Source organism: Carassius auratus, chromosome 42 (assembly GCF_003368295.1).
Source record: "Carassius auratus strain Wakin chromosome 42, ASM336829v1, whole genome shotgun sequence".
Classification (NCBI taxonomy): Eukaryota; Metazoa; Chordata; class Actinopteri; order Cypriniformes; family Cyprinidae; genus Carassius; species Carassius auratus.
In genome coordinates, this window is record NC_039284.1 from 844663 (window position 1) to 861313 (window position 16651).

At 41.3% G+C, this 16651-nt stretch overlaps 1 protein-coding gene across 4 annotated transcripts in view; it reads right to left on the reverse strand.

The window, feature by feature from the left end:
* Positions 1-8200: 8200 nt before the first annotated feature.
* The window catches only part of LOC113060387 (protein numb homolog), a 44320-nt gene continuing 35869 nt past the window's right edge, over positions 8201-16651 (reverse strand). For 2 of the 4 annotated variants that reach the window (XM_026229262.1, XM_026229261.1), the window contains 6 exons: positions 16077-16217; positions 15276-15480; positions 13732-14037; positions 13018-13161; positions 12153-12299; positions 8201-10212 (listed from right to left, as the gene is read on the reverse strand). In XM_026229262.1, the coding sequence (XP_026085047.1) occupies positions 9425-10212; positions 12153-12299; positions 13018-13161; positions 13732-14037; positions 15276-15480; positions 16077-16217 (1731 nt within the window). In that variant the 3' untranslated portion in view covers positions 8201-9424. The remainder of the gene's footprint in view (positions 10213-12152; positions 12300-13017; positions 13162-13731; positions 14038-15275; positions 15481-16076; positions 16218-16651) is intronic. The other 2 variants (XM_026229264.1, XM_026229263.1) reach the window with 1 other exon arrangement.

Sequence of the window (16651 nt, forward strand, 5' to 3'; positions counted from 1 at the left end):
GTGTGTGTGTCCACTGCTCTAAAGCATAAGCATATCTAAGCATATAAAACCCACTTAAAAACTTGTAAAAAAAAAAATATATTATATAAATATAAAAAATATTTTCATTTATGTTTCTGTTCATATTTTGCTTTTGTTGTGCTTTGTAATTTTTCACGTCTATACAGTTTCTATTCATTTTTATCTCAGTTAATCATGTTACTTTAGCAACCAACTGAAAAAAAAATAAGTTTGTTTATATTTTATTTCAGCTTACACTTATTTTATTTCAAGCAATGAAAACTATTTTACCTGACTATAATATCCCTGGTAATTATTTTTTGGGGGTCCTCGCCCACTTCAGTATTATAGTATTATAAATTGAAAAGATGTTAAAGCTTTTATGAGCAAACTGTATCATGAACATACTGCACAACAATTCATTTCAAATATGCTTTTAAAAAGTCCTCATTTGGACAACATTATGAACTCATCGTGTACCTCCTATACTCTTACCCAGGTACCATTTGGCTTCCCTTAAAAGGGAACTTTGAACTGCGTACTTCAAAACAATGTGTGCATCTGTATCGCCATTATTTGACACCCGATGACACACACGATCTTTGCGTCATTTGTTTGGGTGAAGAGCACGCACGCACGCAATGTCTTTGAGAAGGTAATCGGGGTGCATTGTGAGCTTATTTTTCAATGCAAAAGCTCCGTTCTCGTTTGTCTCTCTTTCCGAGGAAAAAAAGGCAGCCTTCTGCTTCCCGTGGTTCAGGATCTGCCACTGCTGAGGCACGGAGGAGAATGAGCTTGTGGATGTCCGGCCAGGTCACCCTGAGGGGTCTCCTGGCTGCTTAGTTGTGCTGTGGCATCCAGTGGGAAGAAGAGGTGGCAGTTACAGAAGTCTTCTTTTATATGCTGCCTCAGGTGATGCTCCCCTCACCAGAGGTTTGTAAAATTTGAGCTTGCCTCTTCCGTGCGGTTCAGCGCCTCTGTGATGCTTAGGAACCTTAGGTACACATGCTGAGCTCTGTGTTAAGTGGGCACGCAAGACTTGCGCACTTTCTATAATCCTGTACAGTAAGGGTTACGCGCTTTGCCTCGTTCCCTTTTTTGGGATGATTAGACCTTGGTTCCTTGGGCTTCATTCAGCCAGTGTGTAATTGTTTATACACTTTAAGCATCGCTTAATCCTTAATCCTCCATCTCGATCTCGTAGTATCCAGATTTTAGATCCATACAGAAAACCATTGAGACCCACTGAGTGCAGAAAACGACTCCTCTAAATTAGGTAGAGCATATGCGTCCCTGATAGTTTGTATATTTAGCTTTCTGATATCACCATTCTTCTTTTTGACGACTATAATTGGTGATGAAAAAGGGGACTCAGATTCCCTGATAACTCCAGCAACAAGAAGGGTTTTGAGATGGTGGCGCACTGCTTAAAAATCTTGTGGATGTATTGGGCGAGGTCACTGTTTGAATGGCGTTTCATCTTTCAGAAGAATGTGATGTTTGACTTTTGTTGTTTGACCGAAGTCAAGGTCATGATGAGCGACAACATCAGAGTAGTTATTTAGCTTCTCGATTATTCTTGTCTTCCACTCCTCAGAAAGTGGTGAATCGCCAAAGTCAAGCTCCAGTTTTTTCTCTTTTCGACTAGAAGTGGCTGCATCTCGCTGATTATCATAAGGAAATGATTCTTCATCTGGGTTAGTAGGTTTTTCAGAAAATGATGAGTATCTTGCAAAATGTCTTGAACTACTGCTGGCTCAGCAATGATACAGTTAGTTGGTAGTATTATATCATGTTCCGTTTCGTTTCTCAGTATTACAGGCACCTTGTAAGGATGTTGAGTTGGCATGGTGATAAGACAACAGTCTGCGAAGATTCCACCAGGTAAGGATGACATCGATGGAGGCTCCAACAACACCCATGACTCATTGGTAACGGTGCTTGCACCAGCAACTCCTTGTAGTATGACCTTTTCACCAGCAGGGATTGTGGCAGGTGTACTGCCTCTGAGTTTTACTAGTCCAAGTCTACCACCGAAGCGTTGCTGGTGTCGTAGCTGGTGTCAGATCTACCACAAAATGTGGTAGATCTGAGAGTGTTGTAATCACAGTATTCTTCATAAAGAGGGTCCAGAGTGTTCGTCCCAATGAGTACTGGTATACTGCTGTTTGAGCGAGTGTCTGGCACTATCAAAGCTAGAGTTTCTACTTCTGGTTCTGAAGCGATAAACTCTTTAGGAAACTTCAGACTTATCGCCACATATCCAGCGTAAGGAACAGGTTCGCCATTAGCTCCTTCAACCTCTAACACAGGCTGGCTCTCTTTTGGCTTAGCCCTCTGAGCATTGGGCACTTTATTTCTCACTGCTTTCTCTCCCTTGGAAACTGTGAAAGCAGCAATCTGAGCTTGGAGGTCAGCTATCTGTTTTTGAATCAGTTTCACGGTCGAAGGTATACTGTTATCTTGGATTTTCATGTCATAATCAGGGATTCCATCGACACACACAGCTTGTGCATTAGACTGGGCTTTTGTTTTTGTGAATCCGAGGTGCTGCTTCATTCAACTTGCCATGGCGGCTCGCTTATCCTCTTCAGTCCGCAACAACAACAAAAACTCTGAGAAGGTGGGTGGTTTATTTTGTCTCTGTTCCAGCTGGAGTTGCGATCACTGTATTGTCCCAACACCCTCTACAGAACTGTTTGAGAAGCTGTCTGTCTGTATCAATGTCACTTACAGCCCTTTTTTCACAACAGCACTCAAGGATGACTGCAGTCTATGAAGGTAGGTAGATGGTTTCTCACCTGAATTCTGGTGAGTGTTAAGACATTTTGCAAATAACTCATCACCATCCTCTACAGTTGCATATGCAGAGTCAAGCAAACTCAGGTAATCTTGTGGAGTAGCATGACGATCTAAAGGCTTCACTACATTAGCAGCAGGGGGTAAAAGGCTATCAACAATTCTTACCGCCAACTGTGAATGAGAAACAGTTGGATCAGTCAAGTAGAAGTCAACACTGGTTCGCCAGGTTTCATAATCCACCTCATAGTTCGGGCAAGGGACTTTTCCTGAGAAAATCCTCAATATGGCCGGTGAGTGCAATTGAGATGAAATTTCTGCACTTTTCACAATGTGTTCCACCACTACCCGCTGAACTTCAGGTGTGCTGAGGTGATCAGGAGATAAGGTAAAGTTAGGCATGGGATCCCTCATAACAGATGGAGTGAATGTAGGCATTGGTTCAATGTAAGACTGTCTTTCTCCAACAGTTTGACTTAATTCACCAGTGGAGTGAGGGTTAAGTGGAGTTTCAGTGGAGTTATGATGCTGTCCCAGTTGAGCTGATGTGGGTCTGGGCTGAGCTTGAGTCGTAAGTAAGATGGGCTCTATCCTTTCACTCACTGGCGGAGTTGGCTCATGAACTGTCTCTACTTCTTCCACTGGGGCCTGTGCTCCAATAGTTTCTGTAATCCTTGTCAACTCCCCTCGCAACATGTCCTCAAATGACACACCAATTAATCTAGCTATGTTTCTAAGTCCAGACAGAAAATTGTGAGTGACTTCAGTGCCTAGTATACTGCTGTGAACACTAGCTAGTGTTTTTATGTGGTGTATGACATTGGAGTCCTCAGAACTGGGTCTATCTAGCGGCAGTATAGTTTCAAGTGACTGCAGTGTTGCACCTGATTTAAACTCAATGATGGCTTGTTTGTGATATTCAGACTCAGGATTCTCAATCTTAAAGATCCTACTGATTGACCCCCATTGCTTTAAGTAATCGAAAATCTCATCATCTACAGGGGTATAGGATAACCCACTTACTATGCCTGAATTTGGTACTTTGATATTTTCGTTCTCAACAATCTCCATTTTACAGGTGTAACACTCAACCCTGAAATTTGCAAACTTTTAACTAAAAAAAAATGCAATTCAAAGTGTTATCTGCAGGTGGCGCTCTAACTGGCTTTCCTTTTTTGCAAAAGTCTACTCACAAAGCTCCTGGTTGGCTCGCCAAGTTCATGTAACCGTGATACACACTAAACGTAAGCTTACACTGTGCTAGGTACGAAAGGAGCTAAGTGATATAAACTGTACCCATAAAAGGAAATATCAGACCAGGTAAGTAGTAACCAGTAACCTTTACTCACATTAAGTTGCAAATAACAGTTGAAACACGATTGCATAACATGTACAGTATTGTTCAAAATAATAGCAGTACAATGTGACTAACCAGAATAATCAAGGTTTTTAGTATATTTTTTATTGCTACGTGGCAAACAAGTTACCAGTAGGTTCAGTAGATTGTCAGAAAACAAACAAGACCCAGCATTCATGATATGCACGCTCTTAAGGCTGTGCAATTGGGCAATTAGTTGAAAGGGGTGTGTTCAAAAAAATAGCAGTGTCTACCTTTGACTGTACAAACTCAAAACTATTTTGTACAAACATTTTTTTTTCTGGGATTTAGCAATCCTGTGAATCACTAAACTAATATTTAGTTGTATGACCACAGTTTTTTTAAAACTGCTTGACATCTGTGTGGCATGGAGTCAACCAACTTGTGGCACCTCTCAGCTGTTATTCCACTCCATGATTCTTTAACAACATTCCACAATTCATTCACATTTCTTGGTTTTGCTTCAGAAACAGCATTTTTGATATCACCCCACAAGTTCTCAATTGGATTAAGGTCTGGAGATTGGGCTGGCCACTCCATAACATTAATTTTGTTGGTTTGGAACCAAGACTTTGCCCGTTTACTATTGTGTTTTGGGTCATTGTCTTGTTGAAACAACCATTTCAAGGGCATGTCCTCTTCAGCATAGGGCAACATGACCTCTTCAGTATTTTAACATATGCAAACTGATCCATGATCCCTGGTATGCGATAAATAGGCCCAACACCATAGTAGGAGAAACATGCCCATATCATGATGCTTGCACCTCCATGCTTCACTAGCCCCTTTCACACTGCACGTCGGACCCGCAATATTCCCGTAACATTGCCTGGTCGCCTTCTGTGTGAAAGCAACCACGTCCCGGAATTGATTACCGAATCGAACCCGGGTCGGGGACATAGTAACATTGCGGTAATCGATCCGGAACGAGCGCTGTGTGAACAAAAGCCAGATCTAATTCGGTATCGAAGTGATGACGCGCGTTATCGCGCGACTCTTTTACCGGCTGTTTTGAAGGAAGATCAACATTCGCGACAAAAACATATGTGCAAACTGTAATGAAGCAGAGATCAGTTAGTTCCTCACTTTTCGCGCTGACGCAGAGATCGTTTGCTTGCTTCAGTTAAAGTATAACGTGCCTAGCGTTGTCAACTCGTACATTACACGTCACGCGCTGATGTCACGTGTCGTTACGGGATCTTCAAGGGTTGTGTGTGAAAGCACGCACATATACCGGGTCATCACTGGCAGTGTGAAAGTGCCAAATCTAGCGACCAGGGAACAATTACAGGAACACTTTACCCCTGTATTTGCCGGAATGGCAGTGTGAAAGGGGCTACTGTCTTCACTGTGTACTGTGGCTTGAATTCAGAGTTTGGGGGTCGTCTCACAAACTGCCTGTGGCCCTTGGACCCAAAAATAACAATTTTACTCTCATCAGTCCACAAAATGTTCCTCCATTTCTCTTTAGGCCAGTTGATGTGTTCTTTGGCAAATTGTAACCTCTTCTGCACATGCCTTTTTTTTAACAGAGGGACTTTGCGGGGGATTCTTGAAAATAGATTAGCTTCACACAGACGTCTTCTAACTGTCACAGTACTTACAGGTAACTCCAGACTGTCTTTGATCATCCTGGAGGTGATCATTGGCTGAGCCTTTGCCATTCTGGTAATTCTTCTATCCATTTTGATGGTTGTCTTCCGTTTTCTTCCACGTCTCTCTGGTTTTGCTCTCCATTTTAAGGCATTGGAGATCATTTTAGCTGAACAGCCTATCATTTTTTGCACCTCTTTATAGGTTTTCCCCTCTCTAATCAACTTTTTAATCAAAGTACGCTGTTCTTCTGAACAATGTCTTGAACGACCCATTTTCCTCAGCTTTCAAATGCATGTTCAACAAGTGTTGGCTTCATCCTTAAATAGGGGCCACCTGATTCACACCTGTTTCTTCACAAAATTGATGACCTCAGTGATTGAATGCCACACTGCTATTTTTTTGAACACACCCCTTTCAACTAATTCAACTAATTGCCCAATTGCACAGCCTTAAGAGCGTGCATATCATGAATGCTGGGTCTCATTTGTTTTCTGAGAATCTACTGAACCTACTGGTAACTTGTTTGCCACGTAGCAATAAAAAAAATATACGAAAAACCTTGATTATTCTGGTTAGTCACATTGTACTGCTATTATTTTGAACAATACTGTATATGAAAAAAAAAAGCCCTTTAAAATAAATTAGTCTCTAATTTTTTCCTTTTGTAGTCGTTAAAAGTCTGTTTTGTGATCACTTTCTGTGTTAGTCAATCCTGTAAATAGTAAACCGTGTCAAAAGTGTGTGTCACCAGTTCTGTGACAGTTCCTCCTTTTAAAAGGAAGTTTGCACTTGGATGAAAGTGGGTACCAGCTCAGGCGACTGATACTTACCTACCACCAGGGGAAACGTTCGAGGAGTTGGTCTGCATCTCTTCACGATCACACTGGGAGGCTCGCCATCCATAGAGAAGGATCTTCCAAGTCGTTTTCACTCTGTTCATAAGACCTGACCAAGACAAATACAGGTGGAAAACTGAGTTTTCCAAACTCTCAGTTGCTCCTCCTTATTCTGTCTTCTGTGTTGGTTCTTTAGCTTGCTAATACACTCACTTAGTGTTCTGACTTGTGTTCTGTCAATCATGTTCAGCTAGGGGAGGAACTATCACTCCCGATTGGCTGATTTCTTTCTAAGGGATATTTCACTATTTTAATACAATTTTAAAGTAATTAAACCCTGTATTGCCACTGGGTTACACAAACAAAAAACATTTGCAATTGTTCTGATATTCAGAGAAAACAGCACTCTTGCTCGCGTTTAAATCATGATCATAATAAAAAAAAGAACAAAAAACGTTCTTGGATTTTGCCTTAAGCCCCGTTTATATCATTTGATGCTGAAAATGGTATCAAAAAGTTGTCTGAATATGGGCCAAAGAACGAAATTAAACATATCAGTCCAGCATGATTTAACCTTACTAATGAGAAAGCGTGAACTCATGAATCTGTCACTTTACTTCTCTTCGTGTAAACCAGCAGTAAGCTTTATTTAAACATAACTATGACTGAAGATGTGTCTTGATGTGTTCTCGCAAGGAGTTCAGAAATAAATCAACATCTAATTACACGAACCAAACACTTAAACAGCAGTGTTTGTGTTCATGTCAGAGATGTAGCACTCATTCTGACGGACTGCTAGGACTCGCAAAGTATTTATACCATCAAAGAATTTAATAATTTGATTTAGATTTTAATTTTTATATTGCCATCTTTTTACCTTATTTTCAACATATATATTTTTTAAATGACTATATATAATTAATTTTTATTTTTATTTCGGTCTTAATTACTTCAGTGCACAAAAGTTTAAATAAACAATCAAAAGAAATAACATTTATTTGTATTTTTTTATTTATAATAAATTTAATAGTGGTTTTAGTTTTAGTTAATGATAATAATCCCGATTCCAAGGATTACCACCTGCAACTAGATATTTATCCCAGCAACCTCTTTACAATTTATTTAAAATGGAAAAAAATTATTAGTCAATTAACTGAAAATACACAGTGATACACAAGAGAAAATAAAATAATTATTATTCCGACTCATCATACCGGAAACAATAATAGATAATTAAGACAAGTTCCTCCATTTATCCATTTCATATGTAGGCATATTAATATTTGGAGGGATGTGGCTAACGGTCCATGTCCTAAATGACGAACACTTGATATGGACTTGCCTTCCCTGTACACTGCAATTTTTTAAGGTGACGCTGTCCAAATGTGACACTTGGGAATCATTTCAGAGGCGGCAGCATTTCTTTTGACTCCTTCGAGCTCACTGTGAGATCCTTGAGCAGATTTTTGCTCATGGGTCAAATATCTTACTATATTTATTTAGAATCCTCAGTTGCAAAACAATCACAGACATTAGATACACTAAATCATGAATCTTGTACTGTATGTGGAACAGAAGCACACAGAACCGCTTTCCTCTACCACCAACGTTTTATTCAATCTTTTAGATTCAATTTTCCGTAAAGAATTAGAATAATACAATGCAATACTTACAAAATGGAATCAAAAACTAAAAACAGGACAAATCATCTTTACGTCTGATAAAACAAAAGGGTTGATGGGATTGCGTGAAAAGCATGGAAATAAAAATATTCACCGCAATCATTGTAGATTTGAAACCACAGGTAATTTCAAGAAAGTGGAAAACATAGCTCACTAATGCCATGAACCATAAGTGGCCAAATGATCGATTAGAACAGTGCTTGTGCTAAAATTAAAATCTTTTTTTAAAGGAATAAAATAAAAGTGGCTTGACCGATGACATTGTCAATAGTGTTAAAATTCATAAAAAAAAATAATTAAAATGATAATGATATGTATGCAATAGAAATCAAAGTACTCATACTATAGTGTTAAAAAAAACAAAATAAAATAAAAAAGGGTTAAAATGATAGCATGATTGATAACATTGTCTGGAACCTGTGTGATTTAAAGACCCTCAAACCCGGCCTGGTTACAAATGGATCATCTATTTACAAAATATGGGCATCCAAACTATGCATGGTGACCAGAAGATTTAAATTTAATAGAGACGAGAAATGAAAACCATCCCTTCATGCCTGTTTGCACACAAAATAAGCCTGCACCTTTGGAAAGATTATTTACAGCTCTTCAGTTAAATTTCAAAGCTATTTAAAATATACTTAATGCATAAAAATAAAGATTTTGGCATTCTCATGCTTCTTCCTATTCCTCTTCTTTTTTTCAATTCTGTCTTTTTTCTGATTGCGAAGTTCTACAAGAACCTGGTGAACCCGGAAGGTCTGTGAAGTGCCTCGTCCTTCAGGTAGAGAGCAGTCATCCAGCCTGCTAGGGGGCGCTGTGAGATGGGTTAGTCGGGGTAGAGGGAGCACTGAACATTACGGGGTCAATGTTAGAGCATCTAAAGTTTCTTTTACCATCATCTTGTCACTCTTATTCGTCTTGGACATAACTGCGCCATAAATGCCGGAAGTTGTACTCGCTGCGTTTCTGGGGGCACCTTCATTAACCCCCTTGTCTCCATTTGTTCATGTCACAAGCAAAAACCAGACACGGATGTACAGACAAAGAAATCGAAGACGGAGACATGGAGCTGAAGTGGTTTGCGGGCTAAAGTCGTCCATCGCATTGTCCTTCAATGTGGTTTTCTGTCTTTAGAGTTGGATCTCAAATGTCTTGTGGAGCTCGGTGGAGAAGGGGTTTGTGGGTGAAGGAGCGGTGCGTTGCTGTGAGCGGCTCTCCAGTGCGGCCCACTGGGCCTCGAAGGGATCGGCCGGTTGCTGCACTGCCACAGACTGCCCAGGTGATGACACTGCTGCCCAGCTGTTAGCCCCATTAAATGTGGCATTGACTTTCGGTGGCTGCAGGACTGTGGCGTTTGTCACCGGAGGTAGGAGTGGTTTGCCGAAGGGGCTGCACACAGCCTGGGCGTCAAACTGGCCTGTTGGTGGTGTGGAGAAAGGTGATGACTGGAGCAGTGCCTGGGGCACCTGAACAGGTACCGGGATGGGCTGAGTCTGCGTGGCAGAACCGAACACGTTGGCCACCATCTGCGAAGGAGTAATGCCAACCACCGGAAAGGCTGGTTGCACAAAAGGGATCCCGTTGGACACTGGGAAGGACGCTGGCGCCTGAGCGTGGAATGCTGGCTGGCGTGGGGGTACGGTAGGGACCGCAGATGGAGGGACGCCTGGCATGAAGGGTGCAGAAGGGCCCGGTGCCATAGGGACAGGCACGGGAGCTGAGAAGGGCTGCTGAGCGGGAGGCGTGTTGGTTCTTGCGATGACGGTGGGTTGTTGGGCTCGCACAGACTTAGTCACCTCCTCCAGCCAACGGTCGGCTTCTGATGGTGTACGTTTGTGAGAGGAGGGGGGTGTAGGAAAAGCTGTGCTGACGGCAGGTGAGGCTCCAGCGGTGGGTGCGGGATTTGCCCACTCGCTCCCTACAGGACAGAACAAGAACAGTTTTTAGTAAGCATGCCATTTATTCTGGTAAACCGTTAACAATTTAGAGCCGGGGTGTCCACACTCGGTCCTGGAGGGCCACTGTCCTGCAGAGTTTAGCCTCAAAACACATGCCAAGTAAGACCTTGATTAGCTGGTTCAGGTGTGTCTTATGAAGCTTTTCCACTGCATGGTACGGCACGGTACAACTCGGTACGGTTCACTGGGTACATTACCTGGTACTTTTTTTTTTTTAGTACCACCTCGATTACCAAAACATGACGTGTGAACTCTGCTGATCAGGGATTGGCTGAAGAGAATCATCACTACCCACGTCACTGAACTTGTGACACAAACACAACAAAACCGCTAGATTTAAATCAGCACAGCCAGCGAAGGACCAAATGCAACTGTTTAGAACGAGCGCACCTTTTTTTAACAACCAAAAAGTGTCTGTTTCATTGTCTGTTGAGGAGGTACAGACGTTCCTCTCGTTGATACCAGAGGCGTGGATCCAGCGATTGCTTTATGGGGGGACGCAGAATTAAAAAAAAAATTAAGAAGTTGCGGCGCAACTATAACGATATGTGAATAGTCCCACCCACTATAAAGCGATACTAAACTTCAGTGGAAATGCAAACCGAGCCGTGCCATACTGAGCCGTGCCGAGTCGAGATGTACCACGTAGTGGAAAAGCGCAATAATTGGAGTTGGAACTGATCTCTGCAGGACAGTGGCCCTCCAGGAGCAGTACTGGACTCCCTTTGTTTAGAGACTCTCTCTCTAGGGCTGGGACTCCAAAAAGTAGGGCTGCTTCGATCACGATCGGCCGATCGTTAATGCGCATCTCGTCAGTAAAGCCGGTTCTCTAATCAACGGTAAATTCCCTCAGGTGCATGATTTCACATAGAGCAGCTGTTACTAAATGGAGCCGTTGTTAACTGAGATGCGCAAATAAATGCTGAAAATTAACGTTGATTTGCGCATCTTCTCAGTTAACAATAGCTCTGTGTAGTAACAGCTGTTCTATGTGAAATCACGCACCTGAGGGAATTTACCGCTGATTAGAGAACCGGCTTTACTGACGAGTTGCGCATAACGATCGGCCGATCGTGATCGGAGCAGCCCCACCATAAAGAATCAAGCTTCCAGTTCTGAGACATTCAGAATCGAGTGCTTATTTCAAATTTTGGGAGTCGATTCTGCTCCAGAGAATTGAGTCCCCAGAAGAACCTTATTCAATGCAACAACAGTTAATTTGCTATCGGATAGGATAATCCATACATCATGCACATGGAATGCATTCTTACGCATTTTTAAGTGTTTTTTAAGTGGCCAATGGTCAACGAGGTCCATCTATCTCACTGGTTCCCAATCCTAGTCCTGGATTACCCCCAGCACTTCAACTCATCAGATTATCAACTCACAAAACCTCAAGACCTCTAATGGGTGAGTCGGATAAGAGAGACATAAAAAAATTGCTTGTGGTTCTCCAGGACACAAAAAACCTCCTGCTAGAAAGAGTGTGAGTAAGTCCTCTTTCACAGTTTACTGCAATATATATAACTCTCTCTCTCTTCTTATTCCTTTCTATTGCTTTACAGACAAGACAGTCTTTGATTTTTATACAATAATTCCAACAGGATGGTGAATACTAAAAAACATTTTTAACCATATACTTTTATTTAAACCTACATTTCCAAATACGTCCGCATAAATAGACTGTGACCATGACTGACTTCTCAGTTGCAAACTACAATTAACATCTAAAATAAACCAAATAAGTTGCATGCTTCACTTGTGAAGTCATTCAAAACAGTTTTACGAATTATGCAACAGCTGCTCACAGTAGTATAACCTCACATTATAACCAAAATGAGTTCCTTGGCAACTATTCTGCACGGTCAGCACTTCCTGTGGCAGGAAGCCCAGCTCTTACCTATGTGTGCTGGGGTGGGGGCTGTGTTTGGGGTCTTGGCCCAGGGGTTAGTCTCTCGAACAGGCAGCGGGGGCGGCAGCACGGGTGAGTTAGCTGCAGCAATTACAGTGACACTAGGAGTGTTGAAGGCAGGAACTGCACCATTAACTACAGAAGCAGACAGGACGTGAAGATTAGAGAGACAAGCAGACAGAGTGCTAACATATAGAAACGCACACACACACACACACACACGCGTGCGAAGACGATTTGATTAGTTCTGCCTCTAATCAAGATTTTGTGACTATAGAGACTAGTCTTGAATCGCATGGTTTTAGTTGCGCTTGTTAAAGTATGGTGACAGCAGGAGGAAAATTCCTGTGTTGTCAGAAGCTGTGCGTTAGTAATATAGATGGCTGACACATTTACTAGCTAGCTGTCGATGAATTTATTTGTATACTGTATATATCACGGTTTCCACAAAATAACAAAGCAGCACAACTGTTTTCAACACTGATAATAATCAGAAATGTTTCTTGAGCAGTAAAACATCATATGTTCATGATTTCTGAAGATCACGTGACACTGAAGACTGGAGGAATGATGCTGAAAATACAGCTGCACAGAAATAAATTACACTTTACAAATTTATATAGTAATTTTTCAATTGTAGAAATATTTCACAATTTTACTGTTTTACTATGTTTTTGATTAAATAGATGCAGTCTAGCTGAGCAGAAGTGACTTCTTTCAAAAACATTCAACCTTTTGAAATAAATCAACCATTTGAATGTCATTATATATCAAGTTCAAAAAAAGAGAATATAGCCATAAAACAAGGATCTACTCCTGTGTGAACGACGGAGCGTGTGAGGGTGTAGCTGACCTGGAGCTGAGGGTGACTGCGGGGAGGAGGTGGGTTTGGGCATTGGTGCTGAGGAGAACGGGTCCTCTGGAGCCCCACTGAAGGTGGATGTGATCTGAGTGCACAGAGAGCTTATGCTGTCGCTCTCACCCTCCACCTCCGGCACTAACAAACACAAACACACAGCACAACATTCACTACTCACACCTGCGGCAGCAAACACTGCGGCTCTGAAGGCAACAGAACAACACCGTTCACATAGTTCTTAAAACCCAAGAATCAATCTTTTAGTCTGTTCTGTTATAAGTTGATGCATGAACAAAACTTCGCCAAAGCATTATTTGTAGCAAACTTACCATTCAATAATCACAATAAGCACTGTACTTCACTACTTTTGATATGAAACAAGTCTCGACTTAAAACAAGACTCGATTCAATTGTGTCAGTTCTATGATGAAACTCAAATAAATGTGGTTTTGATGCTCTTTAATGTGACATGATCCCTGTAGTAGCTGACAGGGTTTTCTGTATAGTTAACAGCATTATTTCTGCGAGCGATCTTTTATTTTTTGAGGAATTGTGACATGTATCCTATCTGATACATACAGCATCCAAATGAATGGAGATCAAAATTAAATTGAAATGCAAGCTCTTGAATCTAACTGAACTAAATAAATACCCAGCCCTGACTGGAGACTTCCAGAGGGCAGGTAAAGGCAGACTGCAGAGCCTCACCGGTGTTTCTGATGGGGAAGTCAGACTTGCGCTGCATGGTGGAGGGCAGCTCGTTCATGCGCAGCGACATCTGCCGTTTGAAGGGAGAGGTCTTCTGACTGAGCGCAGGGAAGGCCCTGAACGAGCCCTGGCGAGCCAGAGCCTCCACGGTGGCGTGGCGTCGAGGGATGGCGTGAGGATTGGCTTCCTGAGGGGCCAGAGTGCTCATGGGCAGAGGAGGAGAGGATGAAGAGCCATTGGGTCCAGCGAGGGTGACCCCGGGGTTAGACACGCCGACAGAGGAGCCGCCCAACACCCCCTCAGAGTCTGCAGACAGAGGAACGGTTAGACCCCCTCACGCACTCACCATCAAAACACTTAATACTCCACACATTAAAATAGCGACTCGTGAAAGTAAAACAGCACGAATGAACAAAGTTAAACTTAGTAACATTGATGCATGGAAATGGTTTTCAATTTTGGACGATATTAAGGAATGAGCATAAAAAGTTCAGATTGTAAAAATATTGATGTCTGTGGCTCCCCCTCACTGGTTTTGTCTGTTTGAGTGGATGTTGTTTTGTTGAATTAAAAACAAAGTTGATCACACACACACACACACAAAAAAAGAGAAAAACTTCTGATTATTATCAATGTTGAAAACAGTTTTACTGCTTCATATTTCTGTGGAAACTGTGACACATTTTTTCAGGATTCTTTGATGAACATAAAGTTCAAAAGAACTGGAAATTATTCTAATTATAAATCTTTTGTAACATTAGTATACATATAACCCACTGTCACTTTTGATCAATTTAACACATTCTTGATGAATAAAAGTATTGAACTTTTATGCTCATCAAAAAATGAGTTTGAACTTTCTGTTCATCAAAGAATCCTGAAAAAATGTGTCACAGTTTCCACAGAAATATGAAGCAGTAAAACTGTTTTCAACATTGATAATAATCAGAAATGTTTCTCTTTTTTTGTGATCAACTTTGCTATTGTTTTTAATCACAAGCAGTTTTACAGAGAACAGTGCTCTACATCAAAGAATTTTAAGAAATGTTAAGAAATGAATACTTCTAATTAGTAAGGATGAATTAAATTGATCAAAAGAGACATTTACAAAAATCTTTTACATATTCCAAAAAATATGAAGCAGCGCACGTGTTTTCACAAATGATGTCTGACGGATCGTGTGACACTGAAGACTGGAGTAAATTCAGCTTTGATCACAGCAATACATTACATATGAACACAGATCATAGAAAACAGTCATTTTAAATGATAATATTCATAAAATTGCTGTTTAATTGTATTTGTTATTTAAAAAAAAATGCAGGCTTGGTGAGCATAAGAGACTTGTTTAAAAACAAAAACAAAAAGTGTATTGACCCCAAACCTCTGCATGGAAGCATACATCAACAAAGAAATGCTGAACTGTATGAACATCACATCCCTGAAGCCCTGAGCTCGTGTGACGAGTCGACATCCAGACATTGCTTTGGACTTGATCCGCTGTATTAAATCTCTCTCTCACACACACAGACACACACACACACCGTTCTTGGCGTCCTGCAGCTGTCTCATGACCTCCTCTCGCTCGGCCTGCTCCGTGGCTGTGGTGACGCGGAAGGATCCCTCGCGAGTGAAGGTGGTGCGGTTGGCATCGAAGGTGGCCGTGACCCCGCACTCCTTCTCCCTCTTCTGCTTGCGCTCCAGACACGCAGCGAACGCACAGCCCACCGCGTGACTCAGACGCTCGCCCTGAGACCGACACCAAAACATCAACTATACATATCATCAATTACTCATTATAGAAATACTAGTCGTTTTACAGCATGCTGATATCTGATATGATGATATTTTTCAACAAGAATAAAAATAACAATAGTAAAATCAATCACTGCTGGTTTTATATTCAGACAGATGCAGATGTAACCTAAAACTCTTTGGTTTAATATAAGTAATAAACTCTTCAGTCCAGTTTTCATGTTGTATTCTAGTCTGTATTGTCGTCTCTGTATTACACACATAGTGAGTTTATTTTTTATAATTGTGACGGAATGTCTCACAATCCCATCTGAACTTCTTATATCTGCAATTTAATTTCTTTCTTGGACCCTTTGCAATTTTGACATTAATAAAATCTGATTTTTATATATGCGGCTGTTTGGACAACATTTAGTCTTTCTAAAAAACTACAACTTGACAATGATAGTACTGTAGTAGTACAACCCAGATTATGTGATGCAGAACAATCAGATTTTTACGAGCTACCTGACAAAATCACTATTTCATATAAAGAGGCAAACAGGGAAACTGAAGGTCAGAAGCCTCTCGGTCAGATACGAGCATCTCACCGAGTCCTTGACGGCCATGAAGCAGTGGCAGATCCAGCGGCGCGTCGTCCCGTCTCTGCAGATGTAGGAGAAGGCGTGCTCGAAGTTACGATCCGGCGCACAGAAGGAAACCTTCTCTATCGTCTGGTCCAGAATCAGATCCTGGGAACAAAACAGAGATGTTTATTTAGCCATTTCTGCTTTCGCAGGCATCTGCATCAGTAAAAGCCTGTAGATTTGTAAAAGCTGATCAGAATTCATATGCAACTAAGTGGAGCATCTTCCAGAGTAAACCCAGCAGTCCTTCATGCACCGATGAGCAATGACTGACTCTCACCAGCAGGAGGCACTGATTCATCCAAACCGCTCTCAGGAACACAACAAAGACATTCGGAAGAGATGCTCTTCTCTAGGCATTAGCAATGAATGGGACTGAAGCGTTCAGTGACGCAAGAGCATCGTGAACGTGGACAGAATGATTCACACCATATCCAAAGTCTGCTAAAGCCATTTACTAAACATCAGTGTGTTATTTTAGAATCATTTGTATTATATATTATTATTACATATTGAAATATTTTCTTTTTTCATAATAT